General features: G+C 38.4%; 3 protein-coding genes across 9 annotated transcripts; all 3 read right to left on the bottom strand.

The window, feature by feature from the left end:
- Positions 1–10: 10 nt before the first annotated feature.
- LOC103827622 (protein C2-DOMAIN ABA-RELATED 11) lies at positions 11–1,912 on the bottom strand. 5 transcript variants are annotated; one of them, XM_018652599.2, is made up of 5 exons: positions 1,480–1,912; positions 1,250–1,291; positions 799–916; positions 565–660; positions 11–496 (listed from the first exon to the last, which is right to left on the bottom strand). In XM_018652599.2, exons 3-5 carry the CDS (start codon positions 907–909, stop codon positions 206–208), a joined length of 498 nt encoding a protein of 165 aa, XP_018508115.1. In that variant the 5' UTR covers positions 910–916; positions 1,250–1,291; positions 1,480–1,912; the 3' UTR covers positions 11–205. The 5 variants fall into 5 exon arrangements, with proteins under 5 accessions (XP_018508115.1, XP_018508114.1, XP_009101389.1 ...); XM_018652598.2 differs by having other exon boundaries at positions 799–933; XM_009103141.3 differs by lacking the exon at positions 1,250–1,291.
- Positions 1,913–2,149: 237 nt separating this feature from the next.
- On the bottom strand, positions 2,150–5,657 carry LOC103827624 (putative recombination initiation defects 3). 3 transcript variants are annotated; one of them, XM_009103146.2, is made up of 13 exons: positions 5,374–5,657; positions 4,921–5,098; positions 4,658–4,811; positions 4,350–4,484; positions 3,935–3,987; positions 3,654–3,848; positions 3,485–3,547; positions 3,365–3,406; positions 3,227–3,289; positions 3,106–3,147; positions 2,850–3,026; positions 2,675–2,756; positions 2,150–2,511 (listed from the first exon to the last, which is right to left on the bottom strand). In XM_009103146.2, the coding sequence occupies exons 1-13, from the start codon at positions 5,436–5,438 to the stop codon at positions 2,411–2,413; spliced, it is 1,350 nt and encodes a 449-aa protein (XP_009101394.1). In that variant the 5' UTR covers positions 5,439–5,657; the 3' UTR covers positions 2,150–2,410. The 3 variants fall into 3 exon arrangements, with proteins under 3 accessions (XP_009101394.1, XP_009101393.1, XP_009101392.1); XM_009103145.2 differs by having other exon boundaries at positions 2,207–2,511; positions 3,106–3,150; positions 4,921–5,095; XM_009103144.2 differs by having other exon boundaries at positions 2,207–2,511; positions 3,106–3,150.
- Positions 5,658–5,822: 165 nt separating this feature from the next.
- LOC103827626 (sister chromatid cohesion protein PDS5 homolog B) lies at positions 5,823–15,316 on the bottom strand. Its single transcript, XM_009103148.3, has 33 exons — positions 14,989–15,316; positions 14,054–14,257; positions 13,789–13,970; positions 13,566–13,692; positions 13,252–13,470; positions 12,924–13,140; positions 12,706–12,851; positions 12,474–12,619; positions 12,225–12,374; positions 12,073–12,115; positions 11,792–11,983; positions 11,523–11,705; positions 11,260–11,414; positions 11,015–11,141; positions 10,769–10,918; positions 10,617–10,670; positions 10,355–10,491; positions 10,153–10,270; positions 9,921–10,055; positions 9,623–9,819; positions 9,379–9,532; positions 9,112–9,258; positions 8,851–8,937; positions 8,193–8,768; positions 8,018–8,104; positions 7,842–7,921; positions 7,501–7,552; positions 7,343–7,423; positions 7,189–7,226; positions 7,005–7,070; positions 6,761–6,885; positions 6,280–6,578; positions 5,823–6,189 (listed from the first exon to the last, which is right to left on the bottom strand). Exons 1-33 carry the CDS (start codon positions 15,079–15,081, stop codon positions 6,139–6,141), a joined length of 4,818 nt encoding a protein of 1,605 aa, XP_009101396.2. The 5' UTR covers positions 15,082–15,316; the 3' UTR covers positions 5,823–6,138.
- Between the last annotated feature and the right edge of the window lie 23 nt (positions 15,317–15,339).

A 15,339-nucleotide genomic window follows, 5' to 3' on the forward strand; every position in this document is an offset into this window, starting at 1 on the left:
TGGCAACAAGTTGACATTAAGAGACTTGTATTGAGAAAACATTAATTGGCATTACATGTTGTGGAACAAAGGCAAAAAGCTTTAAAGCCTTGAAAGCCATTTCACACTCATTTGGAACACAAAGACCATTACATGTTGCAGTTATCACTAGACAAACGAGTTGCTTGCTACAAACTAACATTACCCCCACACATGTGCATTCATTCTACTTTGTTCCAGGACGATCGATCAACTTGATCTTCAACTCAATCTCACCCGATTCAACAGCGCACAGCTTCAGCCACACGCTCTGCACCACCTCTCCGTCTATGCAGCTGATTGTGCTCTCCCGAGATACACAGTTGTCAGAATCAGGTAACACTTTCCTAAGAGTTGTCTCGCCAGAGGAGACACGCACTATATGCCTTAGCCTGGCTACTGAGATGAGCGGTTGAAGGCTGAGAGTGGCATGACCCATCTTGTCATCTGCCTTGAACCTATCTTTATCAAACACTTCCTGCCACATCAACAATCTCAGCATCCTCACCACGATGACCAAATAGTAATGAAGATGAAAAAGCATACCAATGAGAGAACTGCTGCAGGGTCTTTGAGTGTAAAGCTCAGTTCCTCATCCCACACAGGATTCAAGCAGTTGTTGATCACTTTGGTCTTGGCTGACTAGTTTTTTCAAGACAATAAAATATCACATTAACAATATCCTCAAAACCATTTAACCTCAGCATAAAAGAAAGAACACAAGAGTGTTTGTAACTGATCAGGACAACGAGTTCTTATGGTTATTATCACCAAACTTACCTCAGTTCCCAGTTTGACAATCACGTAAGGATCACTTGACTTGAAGTCTCTGATAACCAGTTTCTTTCCTCGAATAACAGTCACCTGGAGCAGTCCTAGCGGCTCGCCCATCTCAGATCTTACAAACACAACAAGCTACCAACGTTGGAAGAAGAAACCAAGTCATCTAAGCAGCTTCACACACTTCTCATGAAATATAGCAGACTGTCTTTATTAGACATTTAATTGAATATGAGCAAAACATAAAACACAGACAAAGAGAAAGAATCACAAGTAATCTGACACAAAACCAACAAAAATCACTCGGTTGTTCAGCTTCTTTTAAACACGAAAACAATTTCTGGGGAAGAGATAGAAAGATGAACAATTGATCTCCAAGCAACCAAGAGAGATAGAATGCAGCTAATGTACAGACACGTGTATATTTAGTGAGTATGCTAAAGGAAGATACCTCAATCACAACCACAGCTTGATCAAGAAACACTGAAGAACTCTGCAGACAACGGATAGTTTTTTTTCTTTTACAGAAAAGGTTCAATCTTTGTGGATTAAAAACAGAAACTCGAGTCTACCAGTTTGAAATGATACTAACTGAAAAGAAAGTTTCACAGAAGACCAAGGAACGAACAGTAAAGGACAGTTAACAGCCGAGAAACAGAAAGATTACGAAACAAAGTTTACCAATTTGGAAACAGAAAATGTCCAAAAATGCAAAAGGATTCCTTCTTCCACTTCTTGTTTGCTTGGTTGAGAGAGATATGAAGCTGAGAGAGGAGGTAGGGAGGATGCAGAATTGCAGATTTTTTACAGTATCACTTGTTTTGTTTCTTTATAAATGAAAACAAATGATGTCATAAAGAGACAGATTCGACGGTCTCGAGACACGAGGTTGCAAAAGAATGTTTGACCAAACCAAATAGCGTTAACTTTAATAAAGTTGGAGAACGTAGATGCAACGGTAAACAATTATAATTACTGCAAAGATTAGGTGAAACCTAATCCTCTTCTATAAAATTAATTTACTCCTAAGTCTTTCGTTAATGGTATCGGTAAAACGAAAACAGAATTGTTTATCTGCTTAAAATCAGAGTTGGTCTCTGACGACACGCTTTGACTCGGTCTAATATGTAAAGCCACATTTAATTTGAGTCCCAATAGTTTTTTTAATTCTCGTTATTCTTTACTCCGAATAATGCTCAAGTGCAAAGGCAAAAACATGTTATTGTGGAATTTATATAGTTATAATGTTTGGGAACGCGACATTTAGAAATTAGAAGACGAACTTTTACTCAACATGTCGTCGTCGAGTGGCTCCATAACACAATGGTCATGGAGTTTTTCCAATAAAAAATAATGCAAGATAATCTTCATCCCAAAATAAGAGGCAATAATAAGTCAAAATCAGGAGGATTAGATACAAATCATCTAATTGTCATAACTTTTCTCAAGTAAATTTTAAGAACTATATATATGACCCACTATGTATATTGTAGTCTAAAACAATAGCATAATGAAAATAAAGATATTGTTGTTTAGAAAATTCACCGAGAAATCATATGCGAAATATAGAATAATGGATCGTGGCCTTTGCTTCTCTTACTTGCGTTTGATTTCAGTTAATTATGATGGGGTTACCGAACTTCCTCTTTGTTCTCCTCGCCATTTTCAGAAGCCTTTTTGCTTCTTTCTCTGCGTCCCAATCGAACTTAGCTCCTGAAAGTAACATTACATACTTTAAATGAACTCTTTTTTTGAGACAAATATGAACATCTTTTTACTTCTTTCTATCTACCACAATATGTCATTTTACCATAGAATCAACACACTTCTCCATTGCTTCCAGAGAAATCAAGTTTTAGAGATTCTTTGTTCATACCTTTGGCGTTCCCGTTGAGCATACATGAAAAGCCTCCGTCTATATCTTCATCTGAGTCTATCACAATACAACCTTGTTGAAACTACATAAGAATTGAATTGCATATTGCTCAGGGTTTGAGGAAGTTCAAAACATGCGTTCTTATTCATCACCAGCTGACCAGTGAGAAAATCACCTGTGTACGAGTGTCTTCTGGTTTTACTTGCTTTCTTGCTGCGCTCTTCTTGAATGTGTTTTGTTCTGGTTTCACTGTCTTCCAGCCTCCAACTTGTATCTTTGGGGATAAAGATGTCTTTACGGTTCTAGATGATGGTTTTTTCCTTTTCGGTGTAGCATTAGAAATAGCATTTCTCTGCAGCTCATGTTGCACATATATGTTAGTAACAGCTGAGCTTGTAAACAAAAATAGAGAAGAGAGATGTGTTAACTACCTTGGCTTCTGCTCCACGCTGCTCAGGAAAGTTTTCCTTTGACTGCTGTTGAACAAAAGTCATATTAATTGCTGAAATGTTTGGCTTAAAAAGCAACGAAATGGGAAGCGGGAGAATAAACCTTCAGTTGTGGTGCTCTTGGAAGACGATCTATTGGCTCAGGCTTCTTCATGATAGGCAAAACCTATAGTAGATTTGGTAGTGGGCATCAAAGCATTACATATCCTTTTATCCTCACGTGTCTGGAATTTAGAGTTACCTTCGCTGATGGACCCCGATGTTCAGGCAGGTTTTCCTTAGCCTGACGTTTAACGAAAAGTTACCTTAATTGCTGAAGTTAAGTAGCTTAAAAAGGAAAGACATGGAAAGCAAAAAAAACCTTCACTTGTGGTGCTGCTGGAGCCTGAAATATTACCTCAGCCATCTCCAAGCTAGACAAAGCCTGTAAGAGATTTGGTTATGAGAATTAAAGCATTACATGTGCTCGCAAATATACAGAACGACAAAATTCAATATGATAAGACTCTCTGGTGAACGTGTGACAGAACCTGAGACTCTCTGGTGAACGTGTGGTAGATTTCCCTTTGCATTTTCTGCAGAGCGGATTCTACTTGTTCTGGGATAGCCTTTAGCATCAGGGTTATACTTTGTAGCTTCTCTTCACTGAAATCTTTGCTTAGTTCCTCCAATATCGATTTAACACCTCCATCAAGACTAGCTTTAAAATTTGCTTGTTCCTTTATCTGCTTCCCAATTAATCATTTTAATAAGCTTAATAGTATAAGATCATTAAAGCGACAGAAAAAAAACTGCAAATATTTGGTTCTACCAGCTGCTGAAGTGAAGTGTCTTGGAGAATCAACTTTTGCTGTATGCGTTCAGCTGTAGTAAACACATGAAAGTATAAGGTTAGCAAAGTATCTGTTGAGACCTTCACATGGAGGAACTAGGAGTCGTTCCTCAAATGGAATGCTCTTTAACAGATGATAAACTATTGGAGCAAACAATCTCAATAAGTGAATTACTCTTGACAGTATCACGTTTATAAAGAATAAGAGTAGCATTAAAGAGCACTGGTAAGAAAAATCGTATGGTCAAGCAATGATAATCAAAGGTTATACACTTTCCTAACCCCCTTGGTCTGTTTCTATATCACTGGTTGGCACATTCTTTGAGAACAGATAGAATTTGACATTTTCGAATATTTGTGTAACTAGAAAAAAACAAAATATCATAGAACTCACTTATAAGTAATACTTCTTTAGTTCCTCTGTTGGCTTGCATGATGTCACTCTGAATTGAATCCAACATCATCCCAAACTTGCTCAGTGAAGTTTCCATCACCCTAAACCGTTGCTCAAATTCTTCACTGAGTTGAGCTACACTCACAGTGACGAAAGGCAGAAAGGTGAATCATATTAGCGGACACCCAGTGACAAAAAAGGAATGTATTTCCAAGCTATATCGTTAAACTCAAAAAGTTTATCCAGAAACATATTTGTTTATTAAGTAGTCAAAGCAACTTTTTGATTTGGGAAAAGAGAAAACTTACATTTAGACTCTCCGACTGAGTCAGAACTCCATCTTCTCTGAAGACCGCTAGAAGATCTATACGCAACAAGCTGACTATCATCTCTTCTATGACTAATTGGGGGCAAGCAATTAACCTTCTTCAAAGAGTGATCTCGTTCTTGGGAACTAAATCTCTGTACAGAAAAAGAAGATACAACACAAGTATGTAATCAAGACTCACTGTTCTTATCCAGAAGAAGAAACGGTTTACAAATATGAAAAACAAAGACGTTAGTTTCAAACCTGATCGCTTATCACGAGTTCATCAACCGAGCCCTGAGTCCTCTGAGAAAAACAACCACGCTGAGAGTAAGACGAAGGTCCCTGCGAGAACGACTGCTGTGACTGCTGAGATCGAAGCTGCTGCGACTGCTGTGATCGCGATGCCTGTGGTTCCAACGGTCCAATACTCGATCCCCTGCTAAATAGAGAAAGATAAACGCGAATCGAAGTAGCAAAATCATTAGCCAACACGCAAAACGATAGAGGAATACAATTCGAAAACCTAACGGATACTCATGGAAGCTATGAATCAGTTCGTAATACTTAGATCGAGGAAGAAACTCCACAAACAGATCATCGAAACTCGCCTCCAGCACAAACTAAGCAAATTCGTTCGAATCGCTGTGTAATCACTGCGAATCAAGTTCTCTAACTGTTCCGTGAAAGAGATGACGAATAGAAGCGGGATCGTACCTTAGATTAGGAGGAAACACGGATATTGATTTCAGATCGCAGGCTTTGTTGATATTCATTTTCATCGGTAAGATCCAACTCGTTAGAGACGAAGACGAAGCTGTTCTTCAAGTACTCTCGCCAACGATCAAGAGAGGGCGAGAGAGAATTGTAACTGAATTTTGAATTTTAAAAAGATCGAGTGTGTAGCTGAAACCGGAAAAAAATATTTATTTATTTTTGACAAAGCCCAATGGCCCATGGGCTTTTTTAATTGATATTTAAATACTTCCAATGAATGGCAAGAGGAGGTATATAGCATGTGAGAGCCGAGACCTAACCTACTCTTATCACTAGGTTTTTTTTTTGTTTTTGTTTTTGTTTAAATTAAGCAGCTACAGATAAAGTGAAAAAGCATAACGAGCATAAAAGATCATCTATGACCAACAATAATGTGCATACAAGAAGCGTAGAAGAAAGTGGCAAAGTATTGAGTAATCGTTTGGGAATAGAAGCTGTCAAACTATTACATAAGAAAATCATGAAACAGTCCTACAAACTAAAACACACACAGAGAGAACTACAATACATGAGCAAATAAGCATATGGAGGAGCTTCTTGTTGCCTATTATCCATTCCATCATGGTGGTTAGAACAACTATGTATCACTAAACTCTATGAATCTCGCATCTTTTTTTTTACCACAGATAATACACACCAATACTAGTTGAGGCCAAACACGGCAACTTCTTTGGTGTGTTTATTCTACATTATGGCGTTCAGCACCTATGCTGATTTTCTCGAGCTTGACTTGGCCACTTTACTTTTCCACGCTCCCTGCACAGCCCATTCAAACACACATAGATCAGAACCGAGAACCACTCTACTCATCTCTCTGTTATAGAGAAAAGGTAGGTAGATACATACCAGAGTCTCATTGTCAGAAGCCTCAGCATCAACGGCATCTTCCTCAGCTTCTATCTCCTCTTGTTTCCCCTCAGAATCTGAGTTCTCAACAGTAGTTTCTTTCTCCTCAGAGTCCCCACTCGACTCTGCGTTTGCCTCCTTGAACTCAGCTTCCTCATCATCCTCGCCTTCTTTCCGTGACTTTCCTTCGGATTCTGATTTCTCTTCGTCGGCCTCCCCACCATACTTGGGGTCCTCTCCCATCTGCTCTGTGGATGATTCCATTTTCTCTTCACTTGCTTTTTCAGCAACTTCCACGACTGCATTATTTCAAAATATAATAGCTCAGAAACAGAAAGTTACATTGAATCGTTTAATAAGGTTATCAGACACTTTTTATGTATCTATACGTGCATGAAAGTACATAAGTTGAAAGGATTTTAAGTGGGGAGAGGTTACAAAATTCAGCATGGAATTGGAAAAGTAGTTCAATGGAGCTTACCTCCAGAAGCTCGGTTTTTCTTGGTTCTCAGCTTTGGTTTCTCATCTTCTAATGAGAGACTATTTGCTGTGCCTTCCGGGTCCTTACGTTTTATGTTTTTCTTTGGAGTTCTTTTCCCTTTTGGCCTAGATAAGACAACAATAAGGAAAAAACAAAAGGTTAAACACGAATGCAGAAGATACGTATAAGTGTAAACAAAAAGCGAACGAATGATTAAGACTTCTAATGACACAATTTCACTTACGTAGTAGGAATTGGGTCTTCCTTCCTTTGTAAGCCAGATCTACTCTTACGCTTACTCTCCGAAGATCTAAAGGAAAGCAATGGAACAAGAGAACAAGATTGATATGTCACAGAAGACCAAAGAACACAACGAGACCAGATTACAGAGAGATACATTGGCATAAGTTGCAGAGTGTAAGTCTTACCCTTTTTTATTAGAACTTCGCTTTGATGCACTGGACTTCTGCAGAAGGTGAAATAGTGAAAGGATATTTATTAGGCTAACAGGAACGGCAGATGAAATAGTAAAGATCGGTTGATAAAAGACAACAGAACCAAAAACGCAGAAAATCTCAGAACCTTAGCGGGCTTCGTCTCTATGAGCTCCCAATGTTCTTTATCTAGGCGAAGTACTTCGACATCTCCATCCTCATAAAGTATCTGCATATCACAAGGACAGAGTTGGATGGACCAACTAACCCAAGAAAAAGACAAAAATCAAAGGGCTAAAGCCTTACCACATGTTTCTTTTTCGTGGAATCATATGATTTCACTGTGCCTTCATAAAACCTGTTGATTACACCGAGATGCAACTTCTGGTAAGATTCAGGAAAATAATACCACACTTTGCTGGAAATGAATTATTGCATCAACTAAGTTTAGAGTTACAAAATGTGATTAAGATTGTGGAAATAAACTAATTGCTTCAGAGTGTGCATTTAAATGGGAGTAATATGTGACAACAACTCGTGTACCATTTTAAGGACTTCAAAGAAAAGAAAATAAGCTCCAAGGAAGTATAACAATGAGATCACGTTTAAACTATCAATCCAAGGAAAAGTACTAAGAAAATACTAACCGTTTATCCATAGGCCACCAAACATCTATTCTGCAACCGATGAGTTCATCAGTAACCATTTTCTTTTCTGCTGTGGAGCACTGCAAGAGAAATCAGGCGAGGCTATAAATATTTGTTATCACTTATCGTAACTTCAATTTTTATAATTTGACACTATGGAAGGTAAACCTCCGCACCTTAGTCGGTCCTGCGATGCTCTTTCTTTTCCGCTTTATTGATCCAGAAGCAGACTTCAATTTGTCACCATTTTCTGCTGACTTACTCTGCTTTCATTTAAAAGAAAATTTTCAATCAAAAAATTGAATTAGATTACAGATACATAAGCGGTTTGATACTATTGTTGATTTTTACCTTCTCACTGCAGTTGCCATCTTCGCTTTGATTTTCCGGGTCAGATTCTGAGTTCTTTAATTTTGCTGAGAAGCTTTTCTTTCTTTTTCGGGAAGATCTGCTTTTTCCCTTGTCCGAGTCCGAGGAGATATTTGCGTCCATGTCTCTCTCTTCAAGCAACTCTTTTTTAGAAGCTTTCAGTGGATCACTACTTGAGAACTTGAAAGGACTATGTCCCGAAGATGATCTTCGGCGTTTAGGGACTGAAACTACTGACGTTGCATTACCAGCACTCCTTTTGTTAGCCTTCTGATCACTATGAGATGTGTCCGCTTTCTCGACAGGGGAATGTGTATGTCCATTACTGGATTCAAATTTATCCAGCTTTAAGTGATCCAGATTTATCTCCCTCACCATTTTCAAAACATCCACATCCTCCTTTTTACCATTCTCATCATCCTCAGCTGGAATAGATTTGTTCTTTTTCCCCTTTCTGCTCTGAGCTCTCAAACGCTCTACAATTTTACCCAGAGGAAGTTCATTCCCATCACTATCTTCATTATCCATAACCTCAATCTCTGTCGTTGGGGGTATCTCCTGAAACAAGGACAGATATAAATCAATACAAAAATCACAAGACACTGCACTGCAACTCAGATTTTAAGATTGCATAACATACAGATAAATCAGCATGACTCTCCAACATAAGAGAACTGAAGTGTGCCAAGACGGTTTCATCAGCTAGCCACAATTGCTCTTCACCAACCTGTTTGAAACAAAATGCAATGGGTTAGCAAACATAAACCAGTACAAAGTATGAGGTTAAACAGAGTAAATATATAAGAAAAGACACTAGACAGTTCAGATCGCCACAGATCACTTGAAGCAAGCTCATCATGAAGTTAAAAATCTGAACCAGGGACAAGTTCTCGGTTGTTACCTGAGACTTGTCACCTTCATTATTTTCAGAAGGTTTGTACAGCGTTGGAGGCAGTGATACTGGCATGAATTCCCCTTGTAGGTCGAGCTCTTTCTGAGTTAAGTGCTTAATAATTGAAAGCCCAAGCTCGCAGATCGCATGTGAGCTCTGTTTATACAAATTATGAGAATGTCAGGTCCATGGCACCATGACAGGGCAAGTTATTAAAAATAGTCATGACATTGCTGTTTTTCAAACAGAACAAGCTCAAGGAAATGTTTTACTAACCTTTGACTTTGTTGCATCAGTGACATCTTCTGACTGTTTTATACTGCGGAAGATAGAGATAATGGTGGGAACGCACTCATGTTCCTTGTCACCATCTTCAGCCTTCCCATCTTCCTCTTTATGGAGTAACATTGAAATGATCAAGTGTAATTGTCTGAAACATACGATCAGAAATAAAAGTATAAAATATTAACGAAAATGATCTCCAATGTCACAGTATTAGGCAAATCAAAAATATTTTTACCGATATATCATTTCATATTCCTCCACATCCTTGCATTTCTCGACGTCAGGACAAGAAAGATGTGCAAGTGCGTGAACCAGATAAGGAAGGATATGTTGAGGGTGGGGAGAAACTGAATTTGCATCAGTCTGCGCAGAGACTTTCCTCACTTTTGTTTGGTAAGAATGTTGAATTATATCAGCTAGATTCTGTTTTTCCTGTTATGCCAATCCAGACGCATAGTTTAGTTAGTTAGATTAACAACATTCTCAACTCATAAACATCGTGTATGGGTTTTAAGTAAAGGGAGATAGCATACCTCCTCTGATACAAGAACATTTGATCCAGTGATATCAAATAAGAATGAAGAGGCATACTTTGTCTCCAAAACCCGATCCTTTACATACTGGTGAACTTTCCCTAGAAATATTTTCTTAGCCATAGGAAATGATATCTACATGAAAGGTTAACATTTGTTAAAATAGAACCTAGATCAGATGTAGGATTGGCTTGAAAGGTTCAAATCGAAAAACCAAATTGAAGGAAGGTACCTCAGGGGTCTTTAGTGTTAAGTGGAAGATATCAACCGGAATTTTATCGTCCCAGTGCCTAGAAAGGCGAAGGACTGCCTTTGCAGCAGCAAGTTTCAAATGGGCCTTGTCAACAGAACTGTAAAGATGCTGAGCATGAGTGTCTCCATTTTTTTTTACAGAAAGTAACATATTAGCATGTTTAGCACTAATGTTTACTAACCTTGATTCTATATCTTCAGATACTTCCCCAAAGGAAAGAATGTTTTTTAGTAATTCAAGAAGGTCATCAACACCAGTACGTAGGTGAGCATCGTTGAAAGGCAAGTAACTCTTAACCAACGTCTTGATCCCATAAATCTATTTAAGAAAACAAAAGAAAATTAAATTGACAAGAGATAAATAACTTTATCAACTTTGACACAAGGTCATTCGCTACTAAAAGATAAAAATCAGTTATAAGAAAACTTTCGTCAGACACCAACCTTAAGTTGACACATCTCACTTTTGTCATCCCAGTTATCTTCGTCTGCAGCTATCTGCAATGGGGTTTAAATGTCTTCCAATAAGAAAATGAAAAGAAAACTGGAAAGAGGTAGTGAGGTTTCACAGAAAACAAAACATCAGTAATACATACACTTTCGCTTTTGAGGATCTTGTCTCTAATAAACTCAACGACTTCGGTTTCTCTAGTCTCAAAGACCGGCATCGCAATCTGAGCTATGCATCCAAGACTCTGAAGAACGGCTGGCTGATGTCTCTTGTCATCCAGCATGTCCACGAGACTCTGCAAATTTACAAATTACAATTCCATACACTACACATAAACTATATCTTAGCGATAATTTTAAGCAAAATATCAATGAGAAAACAGAACTGCCACCTTGTATAGAACAGACAGCGACTTCAAGCCATCATCCTTTGTAATTGATGCTAGTGCATGCACAGCATACTTAGCCTGCTTCCGATTATCTTCTACACACATCCTCTCGAGTAACAGGTCCACAGAACTTTAATGGACAATAAGAGAAACATTAATGAACTTTAATTAGAAATAGCAGGAACCTAACAAATGACGTGAACTCCATGCTGGAGATATCTGTATATCGAAAGAGTTCAGACTTTCACCTCGCTGAAACAATGAGATTCTCCCGAATAGTACCACCTGCCTTTGCCAGAATTTTTAGAGCACCTTCCTTTATAATCTCATCATCATCTTTAAGGAAACCTATCAGTTCTTCTTCAGCCCCGTCAAACAGTGATGGGCAGAAACTTGCGAGAAGCTAAAATCAATGCCCAAGCATCAATTTGGTGTATTTGGTTAGCCTATATTTGGTTATAAGTAAAAAGGGAAAAAGAAAATATTAAAGATATGCCAGGCAAATGATTACCCCTAAGAAGTCCATGCAAGATTGAATTCCTGAACTAGTTTTAGAAGCTTTTCTCGCAGAGACTTCCGCTAATATTTCTTTCACGTATTCTTTGCTGAATAGCAGATAAGAACATTTTATGGAGAGAGTGCCGAGAAATTCATAGAGAGAATGCTTTTCAGAAAGTATTTTAAGCATATCATCCTGCACACAAATTAAAACCACAACCAAGTTGTAAGGTTAGCGAAAAATTAATTTTTATTTACTTACAAACTTCTCGTTATTCTCACCCGAATCTTGGACGCTTGCATTATGCTAGTGTTGGGATCAAGCAGATTATTCAAAATCTTCCAGATATTAGCATCTTTCAGTTGATCAAGAATCAAAAAGTTCTGCTCGGTCTTTGCGGGATCAGAAAATGCACGTGACATAACTCTGAATCCAAATAGGATCTTTTTCTGCATCTCAGGAGAGTCAGCACTCTGCATTGAACATAAGGTTACAGCCGATGAAAATAAAAATATGCAAAAAAAATCCAACCGAAAGTCAAGAAAAAATGTTCTGGTCGAACCTGTTGCTTGAATGACAAATATTTTTGCATTTCTTGTTGTACCCTACAGATCAAGAAGAAAAAAGATCAATCTTCAATACCAAAAAGGAACGGACGGGACGATAAAAGATCATGCAAAAGTATTAGGTGCTAAGATGAATCATCAAATAGACCTTTGTCTTTGCTCCAGTATTTTCTCAAAAGCTTTTGTCTCCGCATTTTCAAACCCGGAGAAGATTTCTATCCAATGCTTAACCTTATCTCTAACAGAGAAATCACTTGGAAACAGTGATCTGCATAAAATATATTCAATCGTATCTGATCTGCAAAACGAATAACATAATTATAAAGATGTGAACAAAGTAAATATATAAGAAGACAAAGAGGCCGAATTTCAAAAGAGTTCTAGTCTAATGTCCTACTTGAAATCTTTGTCATAAAGACATCTCAAAATTTTGCCAGGAATCCAGTCAAAGTCGCCAGTGCCTGCCTTCCCTTCAGTACACCGTAGGCAATATACCCGGAACAGTTCAGTCAACCTTTCCACTGTGTATGTTTTTACAAGCATCTGACAGAAAAAGAAAAATGAGTTCCAACGACTTCATGTTAGCATCTTACTATCTGAGACACCAAGTCTGGATACATATAACTTACAGCTTTGTCTCGAAGACGTTCAGCGACTAGCTTTATAGTGTCAATTGGAATCGACGCCAGTTCACTCACAGCCACATCACAGATAACAGAAACAACTTCTTTGCGGATATTCTCATCATAATCCAGGAGCCGGTCACGAAGAGCAGCTACAAAAGGATTAACAGCATAAGATTAGTCAGTTCTAATGTATATCAATGACATGATAAAGAAAGGCTTACATATAATTTGAGAAGCCTCAGCTCTTGAAGGATCAGAGAGCAAGCAATTCTTAATATGGTCAAGGATGACCATTCTAACTTCAACTACTCTATCAGTCAGCCTCTTCAGAAACTCCAAAAAGATTGAACTGAACTCTTCGGAGATGACACGTCCAGGCAAGGAAAACAACTCTCCAACCAATCCAACTGCTTTCAAGCGAGTTTCCAGGTTGTCAGCCTGCATATTAGAAAAGATGAGTCGGAACAGCAAAAGGATAAAAGTGACCATTCAAGTCATGATGGTGTTTGACATCCAGAATAGAGGCAAAATAGCAGAATAACAACGTACCAAAAGCTCTCCAGTGAGATATGGTGCAATTCCAGATAGGGTCTGCGGAGCACAGCGGTACAAATCATAGATAACTTCATGGTAGTCAATCTGACTGCTGGAAAATCGGCTGTCTCCAGAAACTGAAGAGATAAGGAACTGCTTTATGTCAGATTCAACTTTTGGCGCACACTGCTCTATGACTTTCATAGCAAGTCTCCTCGCAGCATCTCCAACGTCCTGCCGTCATAAATCCAGAAAATGAGCTGCCTGTTAAACTATACATCAACAAATCCTAAACTATAATACTATCAGCCAACGTCAGAAATGCTCACACTTCTATTTCTGCCAAATTTAGAGAGTAGGATTAGTAACAGCTGCTCCTGTATATCTTCACTCTCTTCTAAGAGAACAATCATTATACTTTGCATTGATGAGAGAACAACCTCCGGGTGGTCATCTCTGCATATACAGACATAAAACAATCTCTCAGTGCGAAGAAAAACACACAAAAAGCAACCATAACTGGTATTAAGCTTGATTGAAAGTGAAACCCACCTAGCAACATCAAGAAATGTAGTAAAGACTTCTTTCACCAGATCATCGCACTCCAGATCCAACATGACTACACATGACCTGTACTTTGCAACCGTTTCTAAGATGACAACCCTCCTTCCAAATGATGGTCCACCGACATCATCCAACCCAGAAAAGGCACTCACAATCAGTTGAAAAATATCCTGAAGCAAGATTTAAGAAACGGAACAATCAGCAGTGGATATGTCTGTGACCACGGTTACAGAGGAAATTCAGGAAAACCAACCCTCATAATATCATCACTGTAAGGCGCTTCAGGTGCTGTGATACGAGTTATCTCAGAAACGCAGCTTGCAACAAGAAGCTTGACATCCTTGTCTTGATGCTTGAGGATTTCAGGTTTAATAACTGCATCAAGAAAAGGCTGGATGGACTTCAGTACTGCTGCTGGTGGAGACTGCTCCAACTCAGATAGATGAACAGCAGCTTCCTGCATGTAGCAACACACCAAGTTAAGTTTATATGTTTAAGGCTTCAAGTTAGCATTACCATTTAGTCACATCATCAGAGAGAAAACAGGATTACTTTTCAAGGAGAAAAGTATCTTAGAAAAGTAACCCAACCAAGTCACTTCCAATTATAACCACCAAAAGCAAAATCACATTTCCACAAAGTGATTGATAAACAAACATCTTAGTCAAATGGAAGCACTAATCTCTTGCATCTATCAATTGAAGATAACACTATTCAGCTCCAGCATAGCAAGAACTCAAGGGAACCACACATGGATATCAAACAGCCGAACCCTAGATTCTTAACATTCTAACATGAACATAAGCTAATTATACACACACACACCTTGAAATGGTCTCCTTAGGAAAGAAAAATTTCAAACCTAGTAAGAAGAAAGCCGAACAATTCAATATCAAGACAAATCTAAGTGGTCATTCACATGCATCTTCCATTCAGAAAGGAGCTAGACCCAAGTTTCAAATCTGACCTAATTTTGCAAAAAACAATTTATACGAAGGGCACGCAAAACACAGATTTGTTTACAAAACAACCCCTAACGCAGCTCCAAAGAACACACACTAGCTCTATTAACCAACATTACCAAGAAAGGATAACTAACCTACAACGCTGAAACATTCCCTTTAAACTAAAAATCGAAACTTTGTTCACAGAGAATACAATTCATGAGAATTAGAGAGGAAAGTTCACCTTAAAGAGTTTGAGCAATGAATCTTTAGACGAAGGAGGTGGGTCGAGCTTCGATCCGAGCTCCTTCAACAGCTCCTCGGGCTTTTGAGCCATCACGAGTGAAAACTAAGAACTCTTAAACCTACGATGTGCTCTTCCCTTACAGACAGAGCACTGCAAACGAAGATGGAGAAGACGAGAAAAGGGGTTTTCTTTCTTGTTCTTGTTGGTTTCTATTTTGTGTTCAGAGAGTCTCACTCTTTCGAACACATCCGATCTGAGCGCTCTCTCCAAACAACAACAGGCCGATTTGCTGACTTACGGGTTTGTGTCTCTCATCGCTTCTCTATTTTCCTTGTTTTTATAATTATG

This window comes from Brassica rapa, chromosome A06 (assembly GCF_000309985.2).
Source record: "Brassica rapa cultivar Chiifu-401-42 chromosome A06, CAAS_Brap_v3.01, whole genome shotgun sequence".
NCBI classification, from domain to species: Eukaryota; Viridiplantae; Streptophyta; class Magnoliopsida; order Brassicales; family Brassicaceae; genus Brassica; species Brassica rapa.